Source organism: Mytilus trossulus, chromosome 5, assembly GCF_036588685.1.
Source record: "Mytilus trossulus isolate FHL-02 chromosome 5, PNRI_Mtr1.1.1.hap1, whole genome shotgun sequence".
NCBI lineage: Eukaryota > Metazoa > Mollusca > Bivalvia > Mytilida > Mytilidae > Mytilus > Mytilus trossulus.
In genome coordinates, this window is record NC_086377.1 from 61,410,546 (window position 1) to 61,436,576 (window position 26,031).

The following is a 26,031-nucleotide window of genomic DNA, read 5'->3' on the forward strand; positions in this document are numbered from 1 at the left end:
CTTATTTAATGTGGATGCAATAACGTATTTACGACGTTGATTTAGATCCACTGGTTTATACACAGGCATTGATGGTATATGATTTAACGAACACACTTTTTTAGAACTATAAATACTCTTTTCGCTATGTAATGTCGTCGCTATAACGTGTATGACATTGATTTAGTTCAAAATCAATTGGTTAATCAGCAGTCATTTTAAATCAGTTTTCTGAGCATAAACAAACATTATAAACTGACAAAATATTGACTATGTTTAAACTGATGCAGTGTATTGTCATATTTTGTTAAAGAGAGAAGGAGAGAGAAATAGAATGACAGAGAAAGAAAGACAAGTAAGAGACAATGAGCGATAGAGATAATGATGACGCAAATCATTTCTTTTTAACGTGTGCCGGTATAATGCTTATTTTGTTTGGTTATTTTATAGACGTTCTGTAACAGACTGCATAACATGACAGCAGCAGAAATACAGGAGTACAAGATACGAACAGATTCCTCCACAGGACAGCTAGAGATTGCGTGTTTTACTAAGGATTTAGATACATTTCTTCAAGTAAGTATATTACCTTTGGATGATCTCGAGGTTATCCTGATTGAGGGGGGAATTTACAAAGGTCAAGAGGTGTACCGTATAGCGGGTTATCTTCGCGGGATACTCATTTTCGCTTATTTCTTAGATGGAACAAAATGGCCAAAATAAAATCCGCCAATTAAAAAGTGTACAATCAAAGGTATGATAAAAGTGTTGAATCTGCCGAATCCTAACCGCCAAAATATTTTAATTTTCGTATATCTTATTTAATGAAAATCGCAAAATGTTACACCCGCGAAAATAACCCGCTATACGGTCTATATGGCTGACCATGCAGTATGGATTGTGCTCTTCGAATGACAGCCGGTTTCTAAAATCGACGTCATTTTGACTCTAGTCGGTATTTGTCTCATAGACAATCATTAATAAAGGCAACAGTATTATACCGCTGTTCAACAGTCAAAAATTGTTTAAGCGAAGACAAATGCTGATCACAAACCAAAAAAAAGAAGAAAACAAAGAAACAACATAAACACTGAACTGCTTCAAAAACAAACGCCATCATATACAATAGGTCCGGGAGAAGGTGTATAGAATTAAAAAAGTTAAGAAAATGGACAAGCATAAAAAAGAATAGAGCACACTGGGCTCTTGGGCTGCTCCAAATAGAAAAAGAAATAATACTGAACAAAATATATTAAGAAAAGAAAATAATGGTCAAACTAAATGGAGAACGACAAGAAGAGTACAAAAATAGGGATAAAAGTAAAAACACAAAAATACTAAACTCAGAGGAAAATTCAAAAAGGAAAATCAAAAATCAAAAGGCAAAATCAAAAGTCCGAACACATCAAACGAATGGATAACAACTGTCATATTCCTGACTTGGTACAGGAATTTTCTAATGTAGAAAATGGTGGATTGAACCTGGTTTTATAGCTAGCTAAACCTCTCACTTTTATAACAGTCGCATCAAATTCCATTACATTGTCAACGATGAATGAACAAAACAAACATACTCAAAAAGTAAAAATGTCAAAAATAGGGGTACCTTTTTGTATAATATCGAGATCCTCTGACATTGAAAAAATAAAACGAAAATTGATAAAAACTCAATAACCTTTATATACTGAAAATAATTCATCATAAGTTTCAGTGAGAACATTGACCCTCGTTTCATTATACCGTATATAATCTAACACACTGATACTATTGTATCATCAATCCTTATTTATGAATTTAAAATTATTTGTTTCCAGATTTGACCGATAAATATACTTTAATTTTATGTAATGAATATACGTTAGTTTAGACTTTTTTTCTTTTTTGACAGATTTCAATATTTTAAGTCGATATGAGAAAGTTACATCTATGAATATATTTTGTCTTTAATGCGGTTTAGGAGACTTGTGACTACCCTGACAGATACAAATTATCAAATAGTTATTGTCAATTGACAAAGTAACGTCTATGAATTTATATTTTGGCATTAGTCGAAATAATCTAATATCGGTATTTGAGACTTGTCACTAGCATGGCACGAGCAAATTATTGAATATTTATAGTGAATCTGAAAAAGTTGTATCTATCCTTCTTAATTTAGTAATTGATCTTCGAAATCACATGAAATTGGTACAGGAAACTTATGACTACCCTGACAAATTCAAAATATTTTATATTCAAAGTCAATTCATCATTTGTGATTTTTGTTTTTGACTCTTTTGAATTATTGAATGTTCATTATATATGTAATATGAGACTGGTAGTAACAGTTACTAATTCATTTCGTCTTTAATACTCGTTATCTACAGACATTGGTGTTTGAGACTTGTCAGTACCCTGGCGGATTCAAACTAATGAATATCTATTATAAATCTGACAAGGTCCTATCGTTAAAGTTATATTTTGTCTTTTATTTACATCTAGAAGACTTAAAACTACCCTGATAGATCTAAATTATTTAAAATATTTAGCTAATCTGCCATTTGGATTTTTTTGTTTTTTTAGTGTTGAACTATTGAAAATTTAGTGTTGAACTTTAAATTATTTTAAGTGAATCAGACAGTAACATCTGTAAATTTACTTTGTTTAAAGTCGAAAAGAGCAAAAAATGATAAATGAGATTAATAACTGTGTTTTTATGTCATGAAGTTGTCAATTTATTTTCGAATTCGAAGTTTGGTATCTTTTACTTATAGTTAAGCTTCCATCTATAATATACATTTATTGTCGGCACTATTAAACTATTGATTATAAAATGGCATTTACATCTTTGAATTTATTTTCAGTCGAAATCAGCAGACATTGGTATAGGAGACTTATCACTACCATGGGACTATACAAAGACTATGAATTTTACGAATGCCTTACCATCTCACTACGACACATCCTCCTTTACAACAGCTTTCAAAGACTATTTAGCAGTAAGTACAAATATATAAGGTCCCTCATGGGGTGTTCAAGTTATCACATAATCAGACATTGGTATAGGATACCCCGGGGACTATACAAAGACTATGAACTTTAAGAATGCTCTATCATTACACTACGACACATCCTCCTTTACCACAGCTTTTAAAGATTATTTAGTAGTAAGTACAAAAAAAATATATTGAACCCCTCTCTAGAAGTGGGGCTGAATTGTAACCGCCTTGTCTGTTTGTCTGTCCGTCCCTCTTGATTTAGAGATTACATCACAAATTGATGAGTGGTACCAGTGAGCACGTTAAAATCTATGATGCAAATTCAAGATGTTGGTTAAACCAGAACCCATGCATGTTTGTATGTATGCCATGTATTTTATCAAGAACACCCTTGCAAGTTTAGATATAAAGGAGGAAATTTAACACACGCTAACGTCACAGATTAATGTGATCATTTATCTACCCAGTTCTCCCGCCTGGCTGGTACATGTAAACGAATAGACCAAACCATCTTAGGTCACATAATTTATAAAATAACTATGTAGTAAGTACATGTATTTTTAAAGTAAGTAAGTAAATAAGTAAGTAAGTAAATTATTTATTATAGTGACATGTGTAAAGATGTATAAATTATAAACATATAATATATGATAAATATTAATACAACCGACCCAATGGATCTATAAGTCACCCCAAATGAAATTAAATAATTTTAAAACAATAATATCTTTATTGCAAAACACATGAAACCCTGACGGGTTAAGATGCAAACATAGTACATTGTATACACAAGTGACAAGAAACATATCTATACATGATAAATGTTTTTAAAAAGTGAAGTTGATATTAATAACATATATCTATATATATAGATGTATATAATAATTGACCAATGTGGACCTTATTTTCGCAATTCCATAGATTGCTTTATATAGTCTACAACACTAGACAAAATATCTTTATTGGGATCTAGAATAGTTTTAAGTTTAGAGTTTGAGTCAAGGTTAAAATTAGGATAATGGGTTTAAATTGCATTTATAAGGGAATGTCTTACATTACTGTTAATTTGGCAATGAAGGAAAAAGTGTTCCTCATCATCTAAAATTTTACAAACTTTGCAGTCTGTGTTTTCTTTGAATTTTTTTTATAACGTCCTAATTCAAACAATGATATCACGTTCTAATCTTTTGTTGACGAAAGTTAATTTCTAAAATAAATAAAAATTTAAATATTTGTAAACAAAATGTAAGCTTTTAATATGCAAATGTATATTCTCTATTGTAGATACCTGTTGGATACTGGCTTTATAACGAGTTTCAGAAAAATTACACGGCTGATTTTGGACATCACGATGCCCTGATTGGTGAATATAAAAATACAAGTGGATTTACAAAACAGCTTCTGTCAGATTCTTGTAAGCGCTTCTTTTATACTTACTGTTATTAAATTTATTAAACGGGGTCACGTGTAAATAAACTCATCATAGATACCAGGAATTAAATTTTGTATTTACGTCAGACGCAGCCCTGAATGACTCAAAATAAATGTAACAACGATGAACGCAGAAATAAACTTTTGTTCTCCAGTGTCAAAGTAAGATACATATCATTTAATGTCTCAGAAAAGGGTTAAAGGAATAGAAAGTAATAGCCATAAAGTGCATAATAAGGGCAAAAATGTAAAGAACAGCGAAAAATAGGCCAAAATATAAAGAATCTAGGATTATTAGGTGCTTAGATATAAACAATAGAGAATAAGGATTACAAAGAATAGAGAATAAAGAAAATAGTTTTCACAGTGTAAGAATAAATAACAAATAACATTCAGTCTCTCATGACAAGATCGCTTTAGGACAAGCATGATTTTTGTCGCTATATGAGTAGCTTTGGTAATCTTTTAGTCTCTTAAATAACAAGTTTAATCAAATCAAGTGTAATAACACTTGAAAAATAGATATATCCGGGTTCAAAACAGTAAATATAAAATACCGTGATTATATGGGTCAAACATATATTTAAAATGAAACCCAATTGCTTGTCAATGGTTCTCAATTGGTTTCAAAGAATTCCAGCAGTTTATTTCTGCAATAAAGGCAACAGTAGTATACCGCTGTTCGAAAATCATATATCGATAGAAAAAAAAACCAAATCGCCGTTACAAACTAAAACTAAGAGAAACGCATTAAATTTCAAGAGCAGCACAACGACACAACATTCAAATGTAACACACACACAGAAACGGACTAAGCATTTGACAAAATATAACATCAAATCTAAATACATGCATTTGGGATGAAAAGAACCGTGACACGTCTTATAGTAATGTGAATTCACACTCAAATATAAGAGGAAACAAACGACACAACAGAAACACAACGTCAAAATGTAACACACACAGAAACGAACTATAAAATAACAATGGCCATATTCCTGACTTGGTACAGGACATTTTTTTTAAAAAGAATAAAATGGTGGGTTGAACCTGGTTTTGTGGCATGCCAAACCTCCCGCTTTAATGGCAATGTTAAATATAACATTAAAATGACAACATAACATTAGAGGACTACAATACAAAAACATAAAACATATTGGACAAAGAAACACGAATTAATTTTCTGCATATAAAGAGGAAACTTATTTTACATGTGAATGAAATAATATGGTTTGTTCTTAGATTAGTTTCAAGCAGTAAAACTTGACTACATTCATATTTACGAGGTTAAAAATAAATTCCGAAAAAGCAAATTTGAACTTATATTTTTTTTATATAAATCAAGTGGAACTATATAGCTGCAATAACACTTTAAATATTGATATATTTGGGTTTAAAACAGTAAATCTTAAAACACAATATAATGGGTTAAAAATAAATCTAAAACAAATCTAATTCCACCAAGCACTTGTTTGAATTGTTATCAAGTGGTGTTTGTCAATTGCGGTAGTATATTCCTAAAATAACTTTCTTAGTTGTGTCTTAAAATTATTTGATGAGAAATAAAGATTTTGTCCTTGTTTGCCGTCTAGCATAAGCATGATATCTTCTACTTTTTCATGGTGTGTTATGACTTGTCTCAATTATTGTTTGGCCTCCTGATTTCTATAAAATTTCGATTTTGTCCTAAGTCTCCATAATTACAGTGAAAATGATTTAAATAATACTAAAAGCATATGTGTTTCCGACTTTAAAACAGTTAATCTTGGAGGGAGTTATATCTCGTGGTTTGAAAACTAATTTTGAAATAAAACCCACTCATTACCAATTTTTATTTGACTTTAAATAAAGTGGTTGTTAATGGTTCACAGTTAGTTCCAAAAGTATCCGTGCAGTGTGCTTCTATATTGCCTTTTCAGTGGAAGGGAGATAGGAGTGGGATATTATCCCGCGTTCCCGAAAAAAAGAGTAAAATTTAATCATTCATGCAAGTCCCGAAAAAAAATAAAAAATAAAAACCCAATCCTGACTTCCAAATACAATTCTCCCGCTTGTTATGTGAGGAGAAAATGCTTTGATGAGTACACAAAACGCCAATTTCTAAAGATATGCTTTAAAGAGAGAATATGAAATACTATGATGACATTCCTATCGACAAGACGAAGTTGTAAACATCCATTACTCTTGAACAAGTATACAGTAGCATCAAATGATTGAAAATAATCGTCTATGTTTCCCAAAGATTCTTTTTATAAATTATAAAAAGACCGACGACTTACGAGATTTATCATTGATAACTTCAGTTTAGGACCAAGTTAGGTTAAAACATTACGAACTCTCCTATATGTTAGTAATGTGGTAAACATTTTAAAAACTTACTTTGTAATAACGTTCAAATCAATTGAAATAACACTCAAAACATATAATATATACTAGTATATATATATATGTAGTCCGATGGGTATAAAACAGTAAATCTTACAAACACGGTTGATATCTACGGGGTAAACAAGTGCATTTGATAAGAATTATAACCCATTTCAGCAAATCAGTTCATTTGATTATTAATTAACTGTTTGTCAATGGTTTGTATATACATTATCTTGAATAATTTACTTTAAATGTGACAGAAACATGTTTAAGATGTAAATAAACTAATGTGTTTTATGGGATGTGTACGCATTATAAATAATACATCTTAAAGACATAAATTGGGTTGAAATAATTATCAAAGAAGCCAATTTAAAACATGCTTTCATTTTGTAAATCAAAAGTAATCTAACCAATTTCAAAAACCACTTAAAACATTGATATATCCAAGTTTAAAACAGTAAATACATAATGGATTCAAAAATAGAAAAACAGGATTTTGTTTGATTATTTACAACACGTGTTTGTTAATATTTTGCGCAATTGGTTCCAGAGAATTCAAGCAGTATATTTCTAAAATAATTCGTTTTACGTACATTGTATGTTCAAAAATCTGTTCATACTTGGTTGTGGTCTGACATAAAACATGATATCGTTTGATTTATAATGGTTTGTTACGTCTTGCCTAATTTTGTATTGGTCCATGGACTTCTCTCACATTTCGATTTAGCTATATTACTCTCTAAATATAGTGAAATTGATTAAAATACTTATACTTAAATATAATTGTTTCCTTGTATAAAAAGTAAATCTTTAAAAACAATGAAATCACCGAGATAAGAAAATAATCTAGTATCAATCAACCTTATATTTGAATATTAATCAACAGTATGTTATTTGTATTCAATTAGTTTCAAAACAATTTCAATAGTGTAGTTCTATAATGACTATTTATGTGATCGAGGAGAAATTGTTTTGAAAAGCGCTTAGCGAAACAAAAAATACGTAACATTCAAAGTCAATACCAATTTATTTAATAAACTTAAAACAAAGGGACTGTAAAATTCTATTGTGAAATTTCTTCCTCAGTATATATCATCGGCTTGAAATGGGGATCAATTGGTGTGTTTTAGTTTTCATTCATTTTTCTTGTACATCAAATGTTTCAAAATAATGTTCTAAGTTTTCCAAGAATATGTTATAAATAAAAAAAAGTCCCTAGGGTTGAAAATCAGTAAACTTAAGTTTATGACCCAATATATATGTTGATATATCCTTTTCCCCTATGTCAGTAACTGTGGTAATATGTCGTCATTAACATTTACAAGTACAGTCAAATCAATTGAAATAGCACTTGAAAGATGTGTCCGGGTGGGTTTAAAACAATAAATCTTAAAGATGTATAGTTCTACGGGGGTTAATTATCTTTTTTTCGAGTAAAATTATACTTCAACTTTACATAAATTTGTAATAACACTTGAAACATATGTGTCCGCCTGGTTTAAAACCGTAAATTTAAATGACATTTAGCTGCACAGGTTTATTTACCCATTTTTGTCGAGCCTTCGACTTTAGTCGAAAAAGCGAGACTAAGCGATCCTACATTCCGTCGTCGTCGGTGTCGTCGTCGGCGGCGTCCACAAATATTCACTCTGTGGTTAAAGTTTTTGAAATTTTAATAACTTTCTGAAACTATACATGATTTCTACCAAACTTGGACAGAAGCTTGTTTATGATCATAAGATAGTATCCAGACGTAAATTTTGTAAAAAAATAAATCCATTTTTTCCATATTTTACTTTTGAATGGACTTAGTTTTTCTGCGGGGAAACATTACATTCACTCTGTGGTTAAAGTTTTTAAAATTTTAAAACTTTCTTAAACTATACATGATTTCTACCAAACTTGGACAGAAGCTTGTTTATGATCATAAGATAGTATCCAGACGTAAATTTTGTAAAAAAATAAATCCATTTTTTCCATATTTTACTTTTGAATGGACTTAGTTTTTCTGCGGGGAAACATTACATTCACTCTGTGGTTAAAGTTTTTAAAATTTTAATAACTTTCTTAAACTATCTGGGTTTGTACCAAACTTGGACAGAAGCTTAATAATGATCATAAAATAGTATCCAGAAGTAAATTTTGTAAAATAATAAATCCATGTTTTCCGTATTTTACTTTTAAACGGACTTACATTTTCTTCCAGTTAACCATACATACATACACAGTCTGCAGTTGTTTTTAAACATTTATTAGATTCATAAACTATCCTGGATTTTAACCAAACTTTTACAGAAGCTTCTTACAATCAGAAGATTGTATCAAAAGGAATATTTCTATTGATTTTTTTCCTCATTTTTGTTGAGCCTGGGATTTACAGCAAAAGTAGGCGAGACACTGGGTTCCGCGGAACCCTTACAAATTTTTCTTGTACAATATCTTCTAACTTTTCCAGGAATCTGTTATGAATTAAAACAAAGTCCTTAAACGAAATACTTTCATGGATTTACATGGGTAGGACATCGATAAACTTTAATTTATGAGCTATTGTTTTTGCAAATATTGTATCCTAGTATAATCTATGATGGGTTTATTAAACATCCCAAATTCCTATACATTTACAATGAAAGTACCTGTGATACTATTTTGGTCTCTAAAATCAACACTTGAAAATGCATGCAGATTTCCGTTTGGTTAAGAACAGTAAATCTTAAAGACGTTGTTGAGTTCTACGGGGCTTAAAATACAGTTGAATAGATCGCAAAACCAATTTCAACTCACCCTTTTATTTCATTATTTATCAAGGGTTTGTCAATGGTTATCAATTGGTTTCGAAGAATTCCAGGTGTATTTCTACAATAATTTGATTTATATGAGGTGGATATATATTTGAAATGTCAATAGAATAATGTGTTTTTATTGGATGCGTTTTGGTTTAAAACAGTAAATTATAAAACAAATAACATAAAATATAGGGGGAGTCCCTTGGATCACCCCACCCTTCAATTTGAGAATATGCTATTATCTTGTAAACGGTCAAGATCCCGACCCAAAACCAAATATATTCTTGTATAGGACAATAAAACAAATCAAATGAAATAAAATTAAAGTCCCTAGGGGGTCACCCCACCCTGTTCAATTTTATAATGTGCTTTTATTTTGTAAACGGTCGAGACCCCCATCCATAAACCATATTTTTTCTTGTATGGGACAATAAAACAAATCAAATGAAATAAAAGGGAAGTCCCTCGGGGATCACCCCAATCCCTCTTTCTTGTTTGAAAGCTTGTAAAAGGTCAAGATCCCAACCCCTAAACCATATATATTCTTGTTTGGCACAATAAAACAAATCAAATAAAATAACAGGAAAGTCCCTAGGGGGTCACCCCACCTTGTTCAATTTTAGAATTTGCTATTATTTTGTAAACGGTCGAGATCCCCACCCCTAAACCATATATTTTCTTGTATGGGACAATAAAACAAATCAAAGGAAATAAAAAGGAAGTCCCTTTGGGTCACCTACCCCCTCTATTTTGAAAACTTTTAAACGGTCAAGATCCCAACCCCTAAATCATGTATATTCTTTTATGGGTCAATTAAACAAATCAAATGAATATGGGACCATAGGAATGGCGAATTATGGAAGCTTTGTTTGGGCGACTTCGTAACAGTATTCTGTTCAGTTAATTCTTGTTTATTATATCAAGTGGAAGTCAATAGTTCAAATTGGTATCATCGCCTCCCTAGACAGAACTTTGTTACCGACATGATCTGCAATAAATGTTTTATGAATTGTTCAACTTTGGTTTCTCCTCCATCCGGAAAATTTGACCTTAGCGGGATTTGGTTATTTTTTATATTATTTTGGTCATATAGGTCTCCAACTGATCGGTTCAGTGATAGTATTTGACATTTTAAAATAAGCGTTTCTGATGAAGCGTTGAATTGAAAAGTTCTTCCTATTCATTGAATTGATAAAGAGTTGATTAGTTCTTTTTTAAATAATGAGTTTAGTGAATATTGATGAGAAAGGATCAACACAGGTATGCAACAAGTTGGCACATTTTTAAGTGCTCATTAAGTTCATTCATGAAAAATTACGCATACATTGTCTTTTATATGTTTTATTTTTTTTGGTCATTATTTAGGCTGTAGGGTTTTCTTATTTAATAAAGGCAACAGTAGTATACCGCTTCTCGGAAGTCATAAATCGATTGGAAGAAAACAAATTCGGGTTACAAACTAAAACACATCAAATATAAGAGGAACACAACGAAACAACAGAAACATTAAAATGCAACAAAAACTCAAAACGACAATACAACACACACAGAAACGAACTATAAGATAACAATAGCCATTTTCCTGACTTGGTATGAGAAATTTAAATATTTTGTTATGTAGAGGCCTCTTATAGCTGACAATACGGTATGGTTTTGTTCATTTTCAAAAACCGTTCGGTGACCCATTTATGTGCTCACTTCCTTATACAGATTTCTTTTAGTACATCAGGATAAAATTTCTCTCAAGCTGACAATAATATGCATCTTATTACAGCAATATATTATGGAACACAATTTAAGTACATAGCCGTAGAGATCAATACCACTATCAACCGGAAAACAACCGGATATGCTACTGGAATACCGTTAGTGGAATTATGGGAAACATTCATAAATGATCAGGTGAGATGTAATTCTACTTCCTTTAATGTTAACAGAAAAGAACATCTGCCCCATACTTTGAAGATATGAATATGAATGATAAGCTTTCATCATAATTTAAAAAGTTCCATTAAAATATCAAGTAACAATCTGATCGCAATAAAATGACTTTTACTGGTAGACTTTTCGAAAAAGCATACATTAAGAATACATCAAGAACAGTATTCAGATTATATTTCAACTTCACAGTAAAAGATACATTAAAATATCTAGTAACAATTTGATCGCCATAAAATGACGTTTACTTGTAGTATTTTTTAATAACATGAATTCAGAATGCCCTAAGAACAATTTCAGGTTATATTTCTATTACACAGTTCTGAAGTATAATCCTAAAATTATTTGTTTATGGTCACAGATCTCAAAGATGCCGACTGGTCTAAAAGGCGGATTCCAACTTACATTCCAAACATGGCACTGGTTTTATGTACAGAAGGTGAGTACGCTAAGGGAGCTACCATTTGATTTTTATGGGGGGGGGGGGGGGGGGGGGGGGGGGCTAGGATGAAATTTGAAAAAAAAGGCAGGACAGGATTTTGAGTAAAAAAAAAAGGCAGGATGAGTACCTTGGCAAAAAAAAAAAGACAGGATGACAATTGTAAAATAAAAAAAAAGTCAGGACACAATTTTTCATCCTAGCCCCCCCATAAAAATCAAATGGTAGCTCCCTAAATAAGCTCGTTATTGGTACCATGTTAAATTGTGTATGCCAGAAGGGTTTTATGCCTACAACACTGACTTATCAGTGACGTCAATCAAAAAATTGAAAAGGCCAAATTATGTACGAAGTCAAAGAGAATTGATGACCCACAGATCTGGAAGGTTTTGCCGAATGCAGCTATATGGTAGTCTTTTCCTGGGGTATATATCCTTAGATATAGGAAGATGTGGTGTTAGTGCCAATGAGACAACTCTCCATCCAAATAACTATTTTAAAAAGTAAACCAATATAGGTCAATGTACGGCCTTCAACACGGAGCCTTGGCTCACACCGAACAACAAGCTATAAAGGGCCCCAAAATTACAAGTGTAAAATTATTCAAACGGAAAACCAACGGTCTAATCTATATAAAAAAGTTTAACCGAGAAACCGAGAAACACGTATGAATTACATAAACAAACGACAACTACTGTACAACAGATTCCTGACTTAGGACAGGTGTACATTTAGTATATCGAAAAGTTATATGCGGTTAATTTCTAGTTTTTTGTGATCATATTAATTATAATTCGTGTCATCAAAGAAGTGAGGACTACTGAGCTAAAGATAAAACCATCTCCTGCCGTGGTCATTGAACAATAAGGAAACGCAGATCGTATACAATAAATTCTTAAATGTCCCAGCATGGCAAAAAGTAAAAACAATCCAAACGAGAAACCTAACAAACTGATCTATGCTAAAATTAAAAGTGATATACAATTATGAAAGTCAGCAACCAACTAAAATCGCAGGCTCCTGACTACTGAGTTATGACAGACACTTAGATAATGTGGACGGGAATAAACATGGTTGTGTTTATTTAAAGAATAACTAATCGAAGAATTCAAATAGAAAAAAATATTCAACGACTGACCGAACAACACATTAATTCACGAATGCGCGTAGTGCATGAGTTAATAATCATTGTTGTTCTGTCACGAGTTGAATATTTTTCGATATTGGAATTCTTATATTAGTTATTCTTTTTATTACATTGACAAATGGCTTATTTTAAAGAAGTTAATTTAAAACAAGTAAGGAACTATATCTTTTCTCTACGCATTCACAATTTGTTTTGGTTCGCCGTTATACACGTCTTGACAACGCCTATTGTTGTATGACGCCAGAGAGAGAAATAACAGTTTAGTGGATATTTCACATGTGGAATTATCGGTTTTTATCTAACTGGGAAATCAATGTAATTTATTGCAACTAATGTAATAATTTAGTTTACCTATCAAATCGGAAACAGAACGAATGAATTCGTTTAAGGAACCAATATGCCAAATAAGAGACAATCTTAATAATTTTTCTATCCACATGTTTCTAAATTTAACATCACTTAGCAGCAGTAAAATCTACTGGACAAGTTTTTACTTTAAAATGTTATTCCTTTACTATTTTTTTTTAATTTGAATTGAACACTTTTCCTTTATTTCCTTTATAAACATGTTTTGGTGTAACTTTGGTCTGTCTTTTTTTGTAGAGTTTAGCGGACAACGCAGTACAAGGAATCATCATAGGTGTGACCTTGGCCTTTCCTATCCTGACCTTGACAACCATGAATGTGATAATCGGATTTTTTGCAACAATGTCAATTTGCTGTACAACAATTTGTGTAATAGGAGTGATTCCCCTTGCTGGTTGGAAACTTGGAGTAAGTTGTATATATAAGTTTTCAAAGATACAAGAGAATGAGATATGGGTCCCAATGAGAAATCTCTCAATCCAAGTCACAATTTGTAAAAAGTAAACCGTAATAGGTCAAATTACGGCGTTCAACACAGAATAGAACAGCTAGCTATTAACGGTCGCCAAAAGGACTACTGCAAAAACAATTCAAACATAAAAACCAACGGTCTTATCTATATAAAAAACGAGAAATAATAAACCACATCAACAAACGATAACCACTTAACATCAGGTTTTTTACTTGAAACAGGTGCACACAAATGCAGCGGGTTTAAAAACGTTATAATATGTGCCAATCTTCACCCTGAAGTAATAATGTAACATCACACCATAGAAAGACACACAATAAAATATTTAAAAGAAAGGCTAAACTCGATCAAGACATATTAACAAAAACAAGTGAACATACAATGAACACATACCCTTGATCTATGACACAGTGTAAATGAAAAAAAGTTATTAAAAAAGGGGATTACTTTGTTTTAATTTCTTTGTATCACATAGGAATAAACCGATTTTGCCGTTTTCTTAGAAGCCGTTAGCTAGAATGAAATTTTGCATAGAATTTGTTATCAATTATTGTTTAACCCTACTAGTACTTTGAATTTTACTTTACATTTTTTTAAATTCATTTCAGTTATTAGTTTCGTTGAACATGTGTATTGTCGTCGGGTTAGCTGTGGATTATGTTGTGCATTTGGCGGAAGGATATCACTTATCACTACACAAGGATAGATTAAATAGAACACGTGACATGCTGGAAGAAATGGCAACATCCGTGTTTTCAGGTGCATGTACAACTTTGGGAGCGTCGTGTTTTATGTTTTTTGCAATGGTTCAATTTTTTCTACAGTTTGGGATATTTTTATTCTGCACAATTGGGTTTTCTTTGTTTTTCTCTCTCGGTTTGTTTACCCTTTTAATGGGAATGCTTGGTCCCGAGAACAACACAGGGTGTTTGAAAACATTGTTTGCCAAGTGCAGAAATAAATGGAAAAAGGCAGAGAAAAAGGAGAAATCGGAAACAGATTCCGAAATAACTTTGAACCCGTCGATGTCAGCGTCAACGATAAGTGCTGCTGGATCACAAAACAAATTAATTCAGTCACAGGTTCCGCCGCACGTGTCACGAATAAACGTTAATGGATTTGACAACAAAAATGTATGAATTGTCCTAACTACGATTTGATTTAGGTAGTTTAGCAGAATATTGCATCAAAGACTGTTGGAAAATCTGTGATAAGAAATATATTCTGTGCTTTAGGTCAAACTTTCATGTTAAGAATTAGTAATGTATTGTAATACAATGTAAGGAAAAGAGAGATTATGATCACAGGTGAATCTGTTTAATTTATATATTTAGTATTGTGGATCATCGGAGAATCTCAAAACTCTTGAAACATTAATGTTTTTAAAGAAGCCGTTCAGGATTTTAATTTATACTCATCCCCATTAGTGTATTTTATGTATCATTTTAACATCATCAAAACGTAAAATGTAACATTTTAGACATAACATAAAATGTAACATTTTAGACATAACATAAAATGTATCATTTTAGACAAAACATAAAATGTATCATTTTAGACATATCATGAACTGTAACATTTTAGACATTACATTAAATATTCACTCCATGTACCATTTTAGACATATTAACATTAAATGTAACATTATGTATATAGAAACATAGAATGTTACATTTTAGACGTAACATAGACCATTACATACAATGAAGTGTTTTAGACATTACATAAAATGTAACATTTTCGACATTCCATGTAAAATATTCTACTTTTGGTATGTTATTTGGGTGAACAAAAATCCCATTCAGCGTGTCGCATGAATAAAAGGAACAGTCCAAGTTCATGGGACAAAATAACCCATTTAATTTTCGAAATAGACTCTGATATACTACAATCTAATCTGATCAAAAAGCGATTCTGCGTCATAGCGTACAAGGATCTGTCAACACTCCGTGTTGCTATCTGTCCCAATAATATTTACATGAGCGAATGAAATACCAAACTTCACATTTTTGTCGGTATGCATTTATCCGACAAAGCCAGAGCATCCCGATAGTTGTTTAAACAGAAAGTAGCACATGACGTTTTCATATGCTTGGACACTGGATCTGTATTTCAGTCACATTGACTCAAATTATGTAACATTTCAAAAATCTGATTTTGACCCTTCTCGTGATATAGATAAAGGGCTATTAAGGGTTATTGCCCTTTTAATCGAATGAAGATACATTGTTTATTAGTTTAACGCTGTATAAAATATGTAAAGCATTGTTACCTGGAAGTATGTGTAAAAAAGTATTAACATATTTTAGGGAGAATATAGGCATAAAAAGTCGCTATCTCGATTGGTGCTGAATTTGAAATTTATATATATGAGGGTCTGGATTGGGGGGGGGGGGGGGGGGGGGCGAGGGGTCCTTCATTTCTTTATTTTTTTAATTTTCAAAATCATTATTTATTTTGTCGATTATCGCTATTTTTTATATTTTAAACACCACATTTTTCTCTATTCTATTTTTTGTCCTTTATTCTGGACTTTTTGAACATTATTCGCTATTTTGAAAACCAAATCCACACCCTCATATATTTATCGATTTTAAATAGAGTTGTATAATATTATTATTTTTTTGTTTGTTATATCATATCGTTACTAGATGGATCATTGTAAATTTTATTAAAACATTGTTAAACAATAAGTGTGTTTGAAAAGATAGAATTCGTAACTGTGTCCCCTGAAATCGAAGCAGTAGCGACATGTGGGATGCCTTCATATGACGTTTGTCGTCGTGTTTTTTTAAAACTGCAACACTTAAAGAATGGCTATATAGATTCTATCAAATTTAAGTACAGCTCTTCATCTTTTATATAAGCTTTGGATTTCAAATATTTTGGCCACGAGCATCACTGAAGAGACATGTATTGTTGAAATGCGCATCTGGTGCAAAAAAATTGGTACCGTTAATGTTATTGTTCAGAATCACTCGCGATTTAGAAAATTTAAATGAAATCAAGTGTTTTACGATAATCCAGTCTTTTCCGTCTTGGATCTGAACTCGCGTGTCGTTGAATGATTACTTTGGTTAATATTTACAAAATTGTGTTGTGCAATTATAAAAGGACGGTACTGTTGTACTTTAAATGTTGTATTCTATTCATATATATTAAGAGAATATTAGTCCCACTCTCAAATCGTCCTACTAGGACTGATGTATTATTTTAAGTTTAACAATATTTTATCCAAGTAAAAGTATCCATCGTAAAAGAAATCCTGCATTTTTAAGAGGTGAGCAGCATTCCAAAACAATCAAAAACAATCGACCATGTCATCATGACTGTGATATTGTGCACGTGACATGACGTAACTTTTGTAGCCAATTTATACTTCTATGTTGTTTTCATATTTGTAATATTTGTTATATTTTTATATTTAAAAATATATATTTCACAAAGAGAGTTTTTCAATCCAATGTTGCTTTGGTAAGACAATCATAATTGTAGCTTTAATTAAAAGAAGGATACAGTATTTTTAATTTGTTTAAAGATAACATAGTGCTTTAATTGTAGTTAAATGAGACAATGACATGCGTGCGCATTTCTTTGTTTGAATCGACAGAGAAAGGAAAATATTTTTGAACCCTGAAATTGCTAAAAACAAAACACCTTTTCAAGCCTTTGAATATTATTTATGCTAAATATATTAATAAATGAACGATATGTTTTAATCTGAAAGTGCAGAAACAGTATGAGATTTACGAATTTGAAATAGAATTGAAATATAATTGAAATTGCCTTTTTCATACTTAGTTTTTTGTTCCAAAAATATATTAGCAAGAGCTTTAAACAAAAGATATTTCTCATGCATTAATTAATATATTTTTAAAATACATTTGTTGCCAACTATATTTTTAGGTACTCTTGCTCATATGTAAGTCAAAATTGAAAAAAAAAATTCTGCTGTCCAACAGTCCAAATATATCTGTACAACAGACTACTATCACATGAACAGCCAAATGATGAAATTATTTAGTTTCTTGTTTGGAATTCAAGGTGCCAAAAAGTGGCCAAGCATACCTTCTTCCTTATAATAAACGTAATACGAATGTATTTTAAGAAAATTAAGTCTCACATGCCTTTTAATTTGTTTGAAACAGTTAACATCTCTTGCTTGATTTGTCAAATAAACGTGATCCCCTTTATATCGTTCTAATAAAAGTTTGATTTCTGTTTTATTTTTAACTTTAAAGATTGCGCACACGCGTCTGTGTGGATAAGAGTGTGTGAGAGTGTATACTTGGGAGTATTTTAAATGTAAATATAACAATACAATGCATGTTTACTGTTATAAATGTTTGCTTAATTGTTGAATTAAATAAAGTTTTGTTAAAGTTGTATATGATAAATGTTTGGTTTTTAGCGTTCCTGGTGGAAAGTTAAATAGCACAATTACTGAACTCAAAGTAATATTCAAAACGAAAAGTTCTTTTTTAAGGTGTTAGACCTTGGTTCAGGGAGATAACTCTTTAAATCAGTTATGTGTTTGTAAAAGTCAAGTTTCATCAACGTATTTTAAGCATTTACCTAAAATAGATTGAAAATAATCTATGTAACATAGAAGCTTAGAATATATTTATGAAAATGGTTGAAACAAACGTACTGATGATTGTAAGAGTTATTTCCCTTGACCTAGGTCTACCTCCTTAAATGACAAAAATCAAGGGCTCAAACACAGCACACGGTGGAAACACTGTCATATTCCTGACTTGGTACAAGCATTTCCTTATGTTCACAATAGTTGATTAATCTTGTTTTAATAGCTATCTAAACCTCTCATTTGAATGACAGTGATATAAGTGAGAAGTTTGAAAAGCCATAAACGCAGATTTAACCAACCAAGAAAATGCTTGTACCAAGTCAGGAATATAACAGTTGTTGTCCATTCGTTTGATGTATTCGAGCTTTTGATTTTGCCATTTGATTAGGAACTTTCCATTTAAAACTTTCCTCGGAGTTCAGAATTTTTGTATTTAATTTTTTCTTCTAGAATTCCTTTATATTGATAACAGTGTGTAAGCAAAACAAACAGACATAATAGGTAAAAATTTCAAATATTGGATTACAGCAGTCAAGTTACACATTGTTTTTTTTTTAATCTTAATCACTATTAAGGTGGTACCTAACACTTTAACTTAAATTAAATTGGCTCGTTTAATTTTCTTAAAATTTTGACAAAGTATTTACTTTGCCCCTTTGACAAAAATATAAAAATTTCAAAAAATTTGAACCAACCGTTTTATCAGAAAAATTACACTGGTTATATAGCAGTTTGACAAACACTTATTTTGATCATTGAGAAGCTTAATATTCCCTTATGAACACAACGTCATTAAAACGTTCTGCGGATTTCACAGAGTTATCTCCCTGTAGTGTTAGGTACCACCTTAACACATATCCAGAAAAGTGCTTTGGAGGTTTTACATTTATCAGGTACTATATTTTTTTATTTTCTGACACTAGATAGATGCCGTAGCTGCAGAACTATTTTTTCATTAAGAGTATCATTAATTTAGTCAATAAAAACTGGCAAAATCAAACGTTTTCAAACAACACAACGAGTGGAAAAAATATTCCTTTCTTAGAACAGGAATCATTCCAAAAAACAGATGGGCTAATCCTGATGTTTAACATTGTTGTCAACAGTATGCTGATGGCTTGGATGTTCATCTTTTGTGAAAACTAGCCTGTCAACACGGATTTTGTGTTCACAAATAATATGGACAGACGGAAGCAAGTCATTTCGTACCACTTTCATTTCGTACCCAAATTTGCCGTTTCGTATCCAACATTTACCATTTTGTACCAACGATATTATCCATTTTGTAGAGACGGATGAAAAATTATGGCAAATCATTATGCTACCCCTCACCGGTCGTAAAAATAAACTGGTATGATTAAATGTAATTAAGACATGTCTGTTTTGCAAAATAACATGTTTACGCGTTAGTACTCTTGTTTGTGTAATACGGTCTGAGTGAGGTTAATTTATAGATTAGAGAATAATTGGCAAAGCGTGCACACAAGGTAAAAAATACAGAAAAATTGTCTAAAAAGTTACAGAATAAAGAAATAAGGACCCTCATGCAGACCCTCATTTACACCCTCAAATAAGTGAATAAGGTATAATGATGGAAATGTTCAACGACCTTGACTGGCTATACAGCCCTTGCACGGTCGGGGAATAAGTTATTGGCTTTAATATCAACTGGCATCATCACGTGACGCTATTCCGCAGATTCCGTACCTGCTTTTAGACTGAGAGCACCAGATTCAACCTAAATTTGTCGATTTTTGGCATGGGTCATTGTTCAAGCTAATATGGTGTATATAATATTACTTTAAAGGTAGAAGATTACAAGGTAAATAATATGTAACTTATTAATTATATTGTGAAATATCTCTTATAAATCTACAGATCATTTTAAGGTAGGATCAGTTTACTTAACCGATATACGACCTTCTGTAAAATCATTGAACGAAATAAAAACATAAGAAGATAGAATAAAATTGAGAATGGAAATGGGGAATGTGTCATAGAGACAACAACCTTACCATAGAACAGACAACAGCAGAAGGTCACCAATAGGTCTTCAATGCAGCGAGAAACTTCAGCTGGCCCCTAAACAAATATATGTACTAGTTCAGTAATATTGGGCGTCATACTTAACTGCAAATTATACACAGGAAACTAAAATTAAAAATCATACAAGACTAACAAAGGCCAGAGGCTCCTGACTTGGGACAGGCGCAAACATGCGGTGGGGTTAAACATGTTTTTTGAGATCTCAACCCTCCCCTTATACCTGTAGCCAATGTAGAAAAGTAAACGCATTACAATACGAATAAAAAAGAAGCTATCAACAGTGTTGAAACACATGGTTTTGTTTTGCATTTTAGCCACCGTCTATTCATCTTTCCCGCATACTTGACAATGGTTCTACGTATGCTATCTGTTCGTTAAAGAACTCTTGCAACAACTTATTGAAGTTCTGTTGGTTGCCTGTTGCCAGGTAAAATATCTGCTCTAATCCAACATACTATTGTATTTAATTGTATTGAAGAGGAAATTCAAATACCACGTCATTCGGCTCTATATCTAGCAGAATCTATTGTATAAATGTTCAGTTGCTCGTCCTGAATATAAATGAAATATTTGCCACTGGATATTTAAACAAAGAACAATCAATCATGAACCTGTATCTTTGAAGATTGATTTTTGATTAATTGTTTAGAAGTATTTGTTATGCCCCACCTACGATAGTAGAGGGGCATTATGTTTTCTGGTATGCACGTCCGTTCGTCCGTTTGTTCGTTCGTCATATCGTACGTCCGTTCGTCCCACTTCAGGTTAAAGTTTATTTGTCAAGGTAGTTTTTGATGAAGTTGAAGTCCAATTAACTTGAAACTTAGTACACATGTTCCTTATGATATGATAAGTTTTTGTTCGATATCGTTTGGACACGTAGAAACAGTTAATGTATTTAGATGAAAAAACTTTTATTGACCAGGTTTATAATACTATCCAGCATTCTCTTCTTTTATTTTTGGAATATTGTAAAATTACCTTAAACTATATTGATTGATTTTTGCTTCAAGTCCAGTGGCTAATATTTCATGCATAAAAATGAATTAACTGTAAATCTAGGTAGGTACTTGGAAGTGGGGTTGACCTGTTCAAATGGCGACAGGTTCTACTGCAAATGGAAAAGGAGGGTACGTATGATAGCGGATAAAATCTTGACTTCCAATTCACCACTTATTTCAACATTTGCATAATCAAAATTACAAAAAGGCGAGACATATCTCTGTGATAACAGTTTATTTTTATTCATTTCTTATTTTCATTAACTTTGTATTTACATTGTATCATATATCAAATTTATTCGTTCAGTGTATGTTCATCTGTGTTACTACTTTTTTTGATTGAGTTAAGCCATTCCAATTGATATGTTACAGTGTGTCTTTCTATGTTGCGATGTTACTCTTTGTGTTTTACACAAGGGACAAGGTTTGGATACATTAAAACGTTTAATCCCGCTGCAATTGTTTCCACCTGTTCTAAGTCAGGAATTTGATGTTCAGTAGTTGTCGTTTGTTCATGTGGTTCATAAGGGTTTCTCGTTTCTAATTTTTTTATATAGATTCGACCGTTGGTTTTCCCGTTTAAATGGTTTTACACTAGATTTCTCTTTGGCCCTTTATACCTTGGTTTTCAGTGTGAGCCTCTGTGTTGAAGACCGCACCTTGTCATATACTTGTTTACTTCAAATTGTGACTTGAATGGAGAGTTATTTCATTGGCACTCATTCCATATCTTCCTATCTTTATTATCCCTGGACTAATCTATTGTATATATTGTTAATTTTAGTTCGTCCAAACATGCATAATTTTGAAATATTTGTCATTGGATCTAAAGCAACCAGTATAATCAATCACTAATTATTGAAATTAGATCTAAAAGTTTATTATGGTTTCTTTGATTTGATTTGAGAACGTTATACACGAGCGACAACCACATCCTACTGAGTAAATTAAAAAATATAAAGAATTATAAAATCTTCGGGTTTTTCAAAACTAAAATTTGCACTGCAATTTTTCTTCTTTAAAATTGCAATCATAAATTACTACTACATGTATTTCGGTTATTGATTTATATCGTAAAATTTGGCGAATGATGAATGAATATTTAACAATGATCAACAAAATATTTAAATCAATCAGTCCGCCATTATCTATTTATGCAATTGTCATAAGTCGTCACTTGGCAGACGTTATACAAGTTTTGGCGCGAATCCCAACATAGGTCAAATTTTGAATAAAAGTTCGTATTCATCAATTTTAACATATCTTAATATTAATTGTAAAATTTTGGCAATTGTTTCAAATTCATTTTGTAAACGTCATCAATAATTTTTGGAATTATAACTTCGTAGTATGATCTGATCCTGCGATTTTTGTAAGTATTGTTATAAATTTTATATTTTATATAAGCAGTAGAACATAATCGGCACAGGACTTGTGCATTACATAAAGAAGTAGCTCAATTGGAGCCACGCAAATTATGGACCAGTTAAGGAGGTGCGGAAGGTACCGTTATTTTATAATGTCATCTTTTAAGATATATTACTATTCTGGTTGCGGTCAAAATTTAAAAAAAAAATACTCTCTTTTTATGGTTTTAAAGAATCACAGAGTTTCATTACGCGTTAAGAGGTGTTAAATAAAGGCAACATTAGTATACCGCTGTTCGAAATTCATAACTCGATTGAGAAAGGTTGATTTCAGAGGTGTTACACAATGTTCTTATGTATTTGATATTGTGAATTTTATTTTACTTAATAAATTTAATAAAAATGTAGATATGATAAGAATCCATCAACACAACGTATACCTTAGTATAAAGTTTTTCTAGTTTATTTCTAAATTTTTTCCGTCTTTTGGAAAAAATAATGCAGTCTTTTCATTAATTTTCGCTCCCCATTTCAGATTTGCTTCTTGAGAAAAGATTCATGTTAGATTAGAGATTGATTGTAATTACAGTCTAAAAAGATTGTATCCTCTATTTTAATCAATTGATTTAATGACAAAAGCTAAACGAGAGACACAAATAACGAAAAGTCATCTATAGGTCAGTCTACGGTCTTCGACAAAAGACAGATGACTATACAACGCTTCAAGATTTTAATTCCATTACAATTCTCTACATGTATGTAATAATTTTAAAAAGATGAACATCCGTTTCTGTTTTTTTATTTTTAGCGTTGGTGATATGAACAGTCCGCGAGAACAACGCTGCAATGTTTGCCAACTCCGACGTGTATACAATACTGCTGTCGTCTGGTGCTCCGAATGCGAGGAAGCGCTATGTTCCGAATGCAAACAATATCACGGCCTGATGAAAATGTCCAGAAACCACAAAACAGTTTATATAAGCGACTACCAACGACTCGCCCCATCTGTTCTTGCTATTAAAAATCGATGTGATGATCATGAAGAGAAGTTTGAATATTTTTGCGATCGCCATGGTAAACCATGCTGTATCATTTGCATAAAAGATCGCCACAAGGAATGTCGCGATTTAAAACAAATCAGCGATTTAATTAAAGATTCGAAATCTTCAAACGAGTGCATAACTATAGAAAGGGGTCTGAAAAACGTTCTGCAAACCATCGACCGCGTTCGGAAAGATAGAACGGATAACATATTAACCCTAGATGATCAGGCGACCCGATACCAAAACGAACTCCGAGAAATGAAGCGTGCCATTAACGACCATCTTGATCGAATGGAAAGCCAATTTCTTGACGAAATGGCAACAAAACAAAGGGAAATGAAATCAAGGATCCAAAGAGTAATTGACGATATTGACGAACGGAGAGAAAAAGTTCAAAAGAAAATCCGAAATATCAACGCCATGAAAAGGTATGCATCTGACCTTCAGAATTTTCTTGGTATCAGGGGAATGGAATTCGATGTCAAAAACGAGCAAGAGTACTTGAAAGCTTTAAAAGAAAATGGTAGTCTCGACAGCCTGGACATGTTTGTGCATTTCCATTCGTTCTCAGCTCTTGAAGCCATCAAGAATAATGTCACGGTTTTAGGACGTATCACAACAAAAACAACGAGATGTACGCTGAAGGTCACGCCACAAAATTCCAACCTGGACAGATTCAAGTCGATTTCATGGTGGGATCTAAATGACAATTGACGAGTTACGTTTGAAATAAGAATAAGTTATACTTTCCGTATCTGATTTGTTTGCATTGTTTTGATAACAATAGTTTGTAAGTAATGTAGGATAAACTGTTTTGGTCGTTTTAATCGGAAGTGACGTATGGTTTTCGTCTTGTTTTCTCTGTCATAAATCCAGCTTTACAAAGATTATTTCCGGAGCGGTTAGAGGAGACTTTTTGTTATGTTTCTTTAGTTCAAAACTAAGGTTTGACACGTTAGATAAAGGGAACGCACTGGTAACTGAATGAGTTTCGTCGTTCAGCAATCTAACTTTATTGTATAAAAAATGTATCGACAAGGATTGGAAATAAGCGATTTATCTATTTTTTCCTTCTTAAAGCACATATTTGTTGGATAAAACATGGCGGTGAGAATTTCTATTCGTAGATAGTTACTGTAAGACTTATATCTAAAGTATGATTTATAAAGTATGATGTAATTCTTATCTGGAGTAAATCTTGTCGTTAAATCTGAGTACAACCAGAATAAAAATACCATTGAAAGATAGGACTCCAATTAAAGATCAGGAACTATTAAGTGCACGCTTTATCAGTTTTTCTTATATCAAGGTCTTTCAAGCTTTTAGGATATTACGGGAGATCACTCATAAAAATCGCTGTAACGTTTGTGTCATCACTTTCCGTAAATATTTTTAAAGCTTCTTAGTAACAAAGGTAATTTAAATTTAATACAGAAATGTTAGTCCTTTGCTGCCTTTTGAATAATTGACCAAACGGACACCTAACCACTTGCTATTGGCTTTTATTACATTACTTTCAATGGTATTTTCAAACGCTGTGTATAATTTGTGTATTTCATACAATTGCTTGACACTAACGACACATAGGTTTGCTTCGTTTTTTTTAGGATTCTGTAATATGGAACATTGTTGTATTTAATATTGACGTCACAGATATGTCTTAAAGTATTTTTATGGTTGTTATTTATTTCTTATGTAGGATGAAAAAAGGAAAGTGAAATAAATAATGAATAAATAAACCACATTGTATGGGTTTGAATAGACAAAAAAATGTGATAGTCATTCCTTAGGGAGCTACCATTTGATTTTTATGGGGGGCTAGGATGAAAAATTTTGTCCTGCATTTTTTTTTAGCTGTAATCTCTGTCCTGCCTTTTTATTTTTCACTCTGTTCGGTCCTGCCTTTTTTTTTTTAGTTTATCCTGACTTTTTTGTACCTAAATTGTCGTCCTGACTTTTTTATTTTGCAAGTGTCTTATCCTGCCTTTTTTTTTTACTCAAAACTCCTGTCCTGCCTATTTTTTTCAAATTTCATCCTAGCCCCCCCCATAAAAATCAAATGGTAGCTCCCTTATAATTA

General features: G+C 31.8%; 2 protein-coding genes across 6 annotated transcripts in view; both read left to right on the forward strand.

The window, feature by feature from the left end:
• LOC134719014 (uncharacterized) overlaps positions 1-16,298 on the forward strand; it is a 42,795-nt gene extending 26,497 nt beyond the window's left edge. For all 3 annotated transcript variants that reach the window (XM_063581922.1, XM_063581923.1, XM_063581921.1), the window contains exons 5-11: positions 430-555; positions 2,823-2,957; positions 4,242-4,371; positions 11,319-11,446; positions 11,844-11,921; positions 13,672-13,842; positions 14,515-16,298. In XM_063581922.1, the coding sequence (XP_063437992.1) occupies positions 430-555; positions 2,823-2,957; positions 4,242-4,371; positions 11,319-11,446; positions 11,844-11,921; positions 13,672-13,842; positions 14,515-15,045 (1,299 nt within the window). In that variant the 3' untranslated portion in view covers positions 15,046-16,298. The remainder of the gene's footprint in view (positions 1-429; positions 556-2,822; positions 2,958-4,241; positions 4,372-11,318; positions 11,447-11,843; positions 11,922-13,671; positions 13,843-14,514) is intronic.
• A 6,582-nt stretch (positions 16,299-22,880) lies between these two features.
• On the forward strand, positions 22,881-25,734 carry LOC134719015 (E3 ubiquitin/ISG15 ligase TRIM25-like). Of its 3 annotated transcripts, none has more exons than XM_063581926.1 (2): positions 22,881-22,913; positions 23,717-25,734. In XM_063581926.1, the coding sequence occupies exon 2, from the start codon at positions 23,727-23,729 to the stop codon at positions 24,663-24,665; it is 939 nt and encodes a 312-aa protein (XP_063437996.1). In that variant the 5' UTR covers positions 22,881-22,913; positions 23,717-23,726; the 3' UTR covers positions 24,666-25,734. The 3 variants fall into 3 exon arrangements, with proteins under 3 accessions (XP_063437996.1, XP_063437994.1, XP_063437995.1); XM_063581924.1 differs by lacking the exon at positions 22,881-22,913 and adding an exon at positions 22,935-23,044 and having other exon boundaries at positions 23,717-25,733; XM_063581925.1 differs by lacking the exon at positions 22,881-22,913 and adding an exon at positions 22,947-23,035 and having other exon boundaries at positions 23,717-25,733.
• The last annotated feature ends 297 nt before the right edge of the window (positions 25,735-26,031 follow it).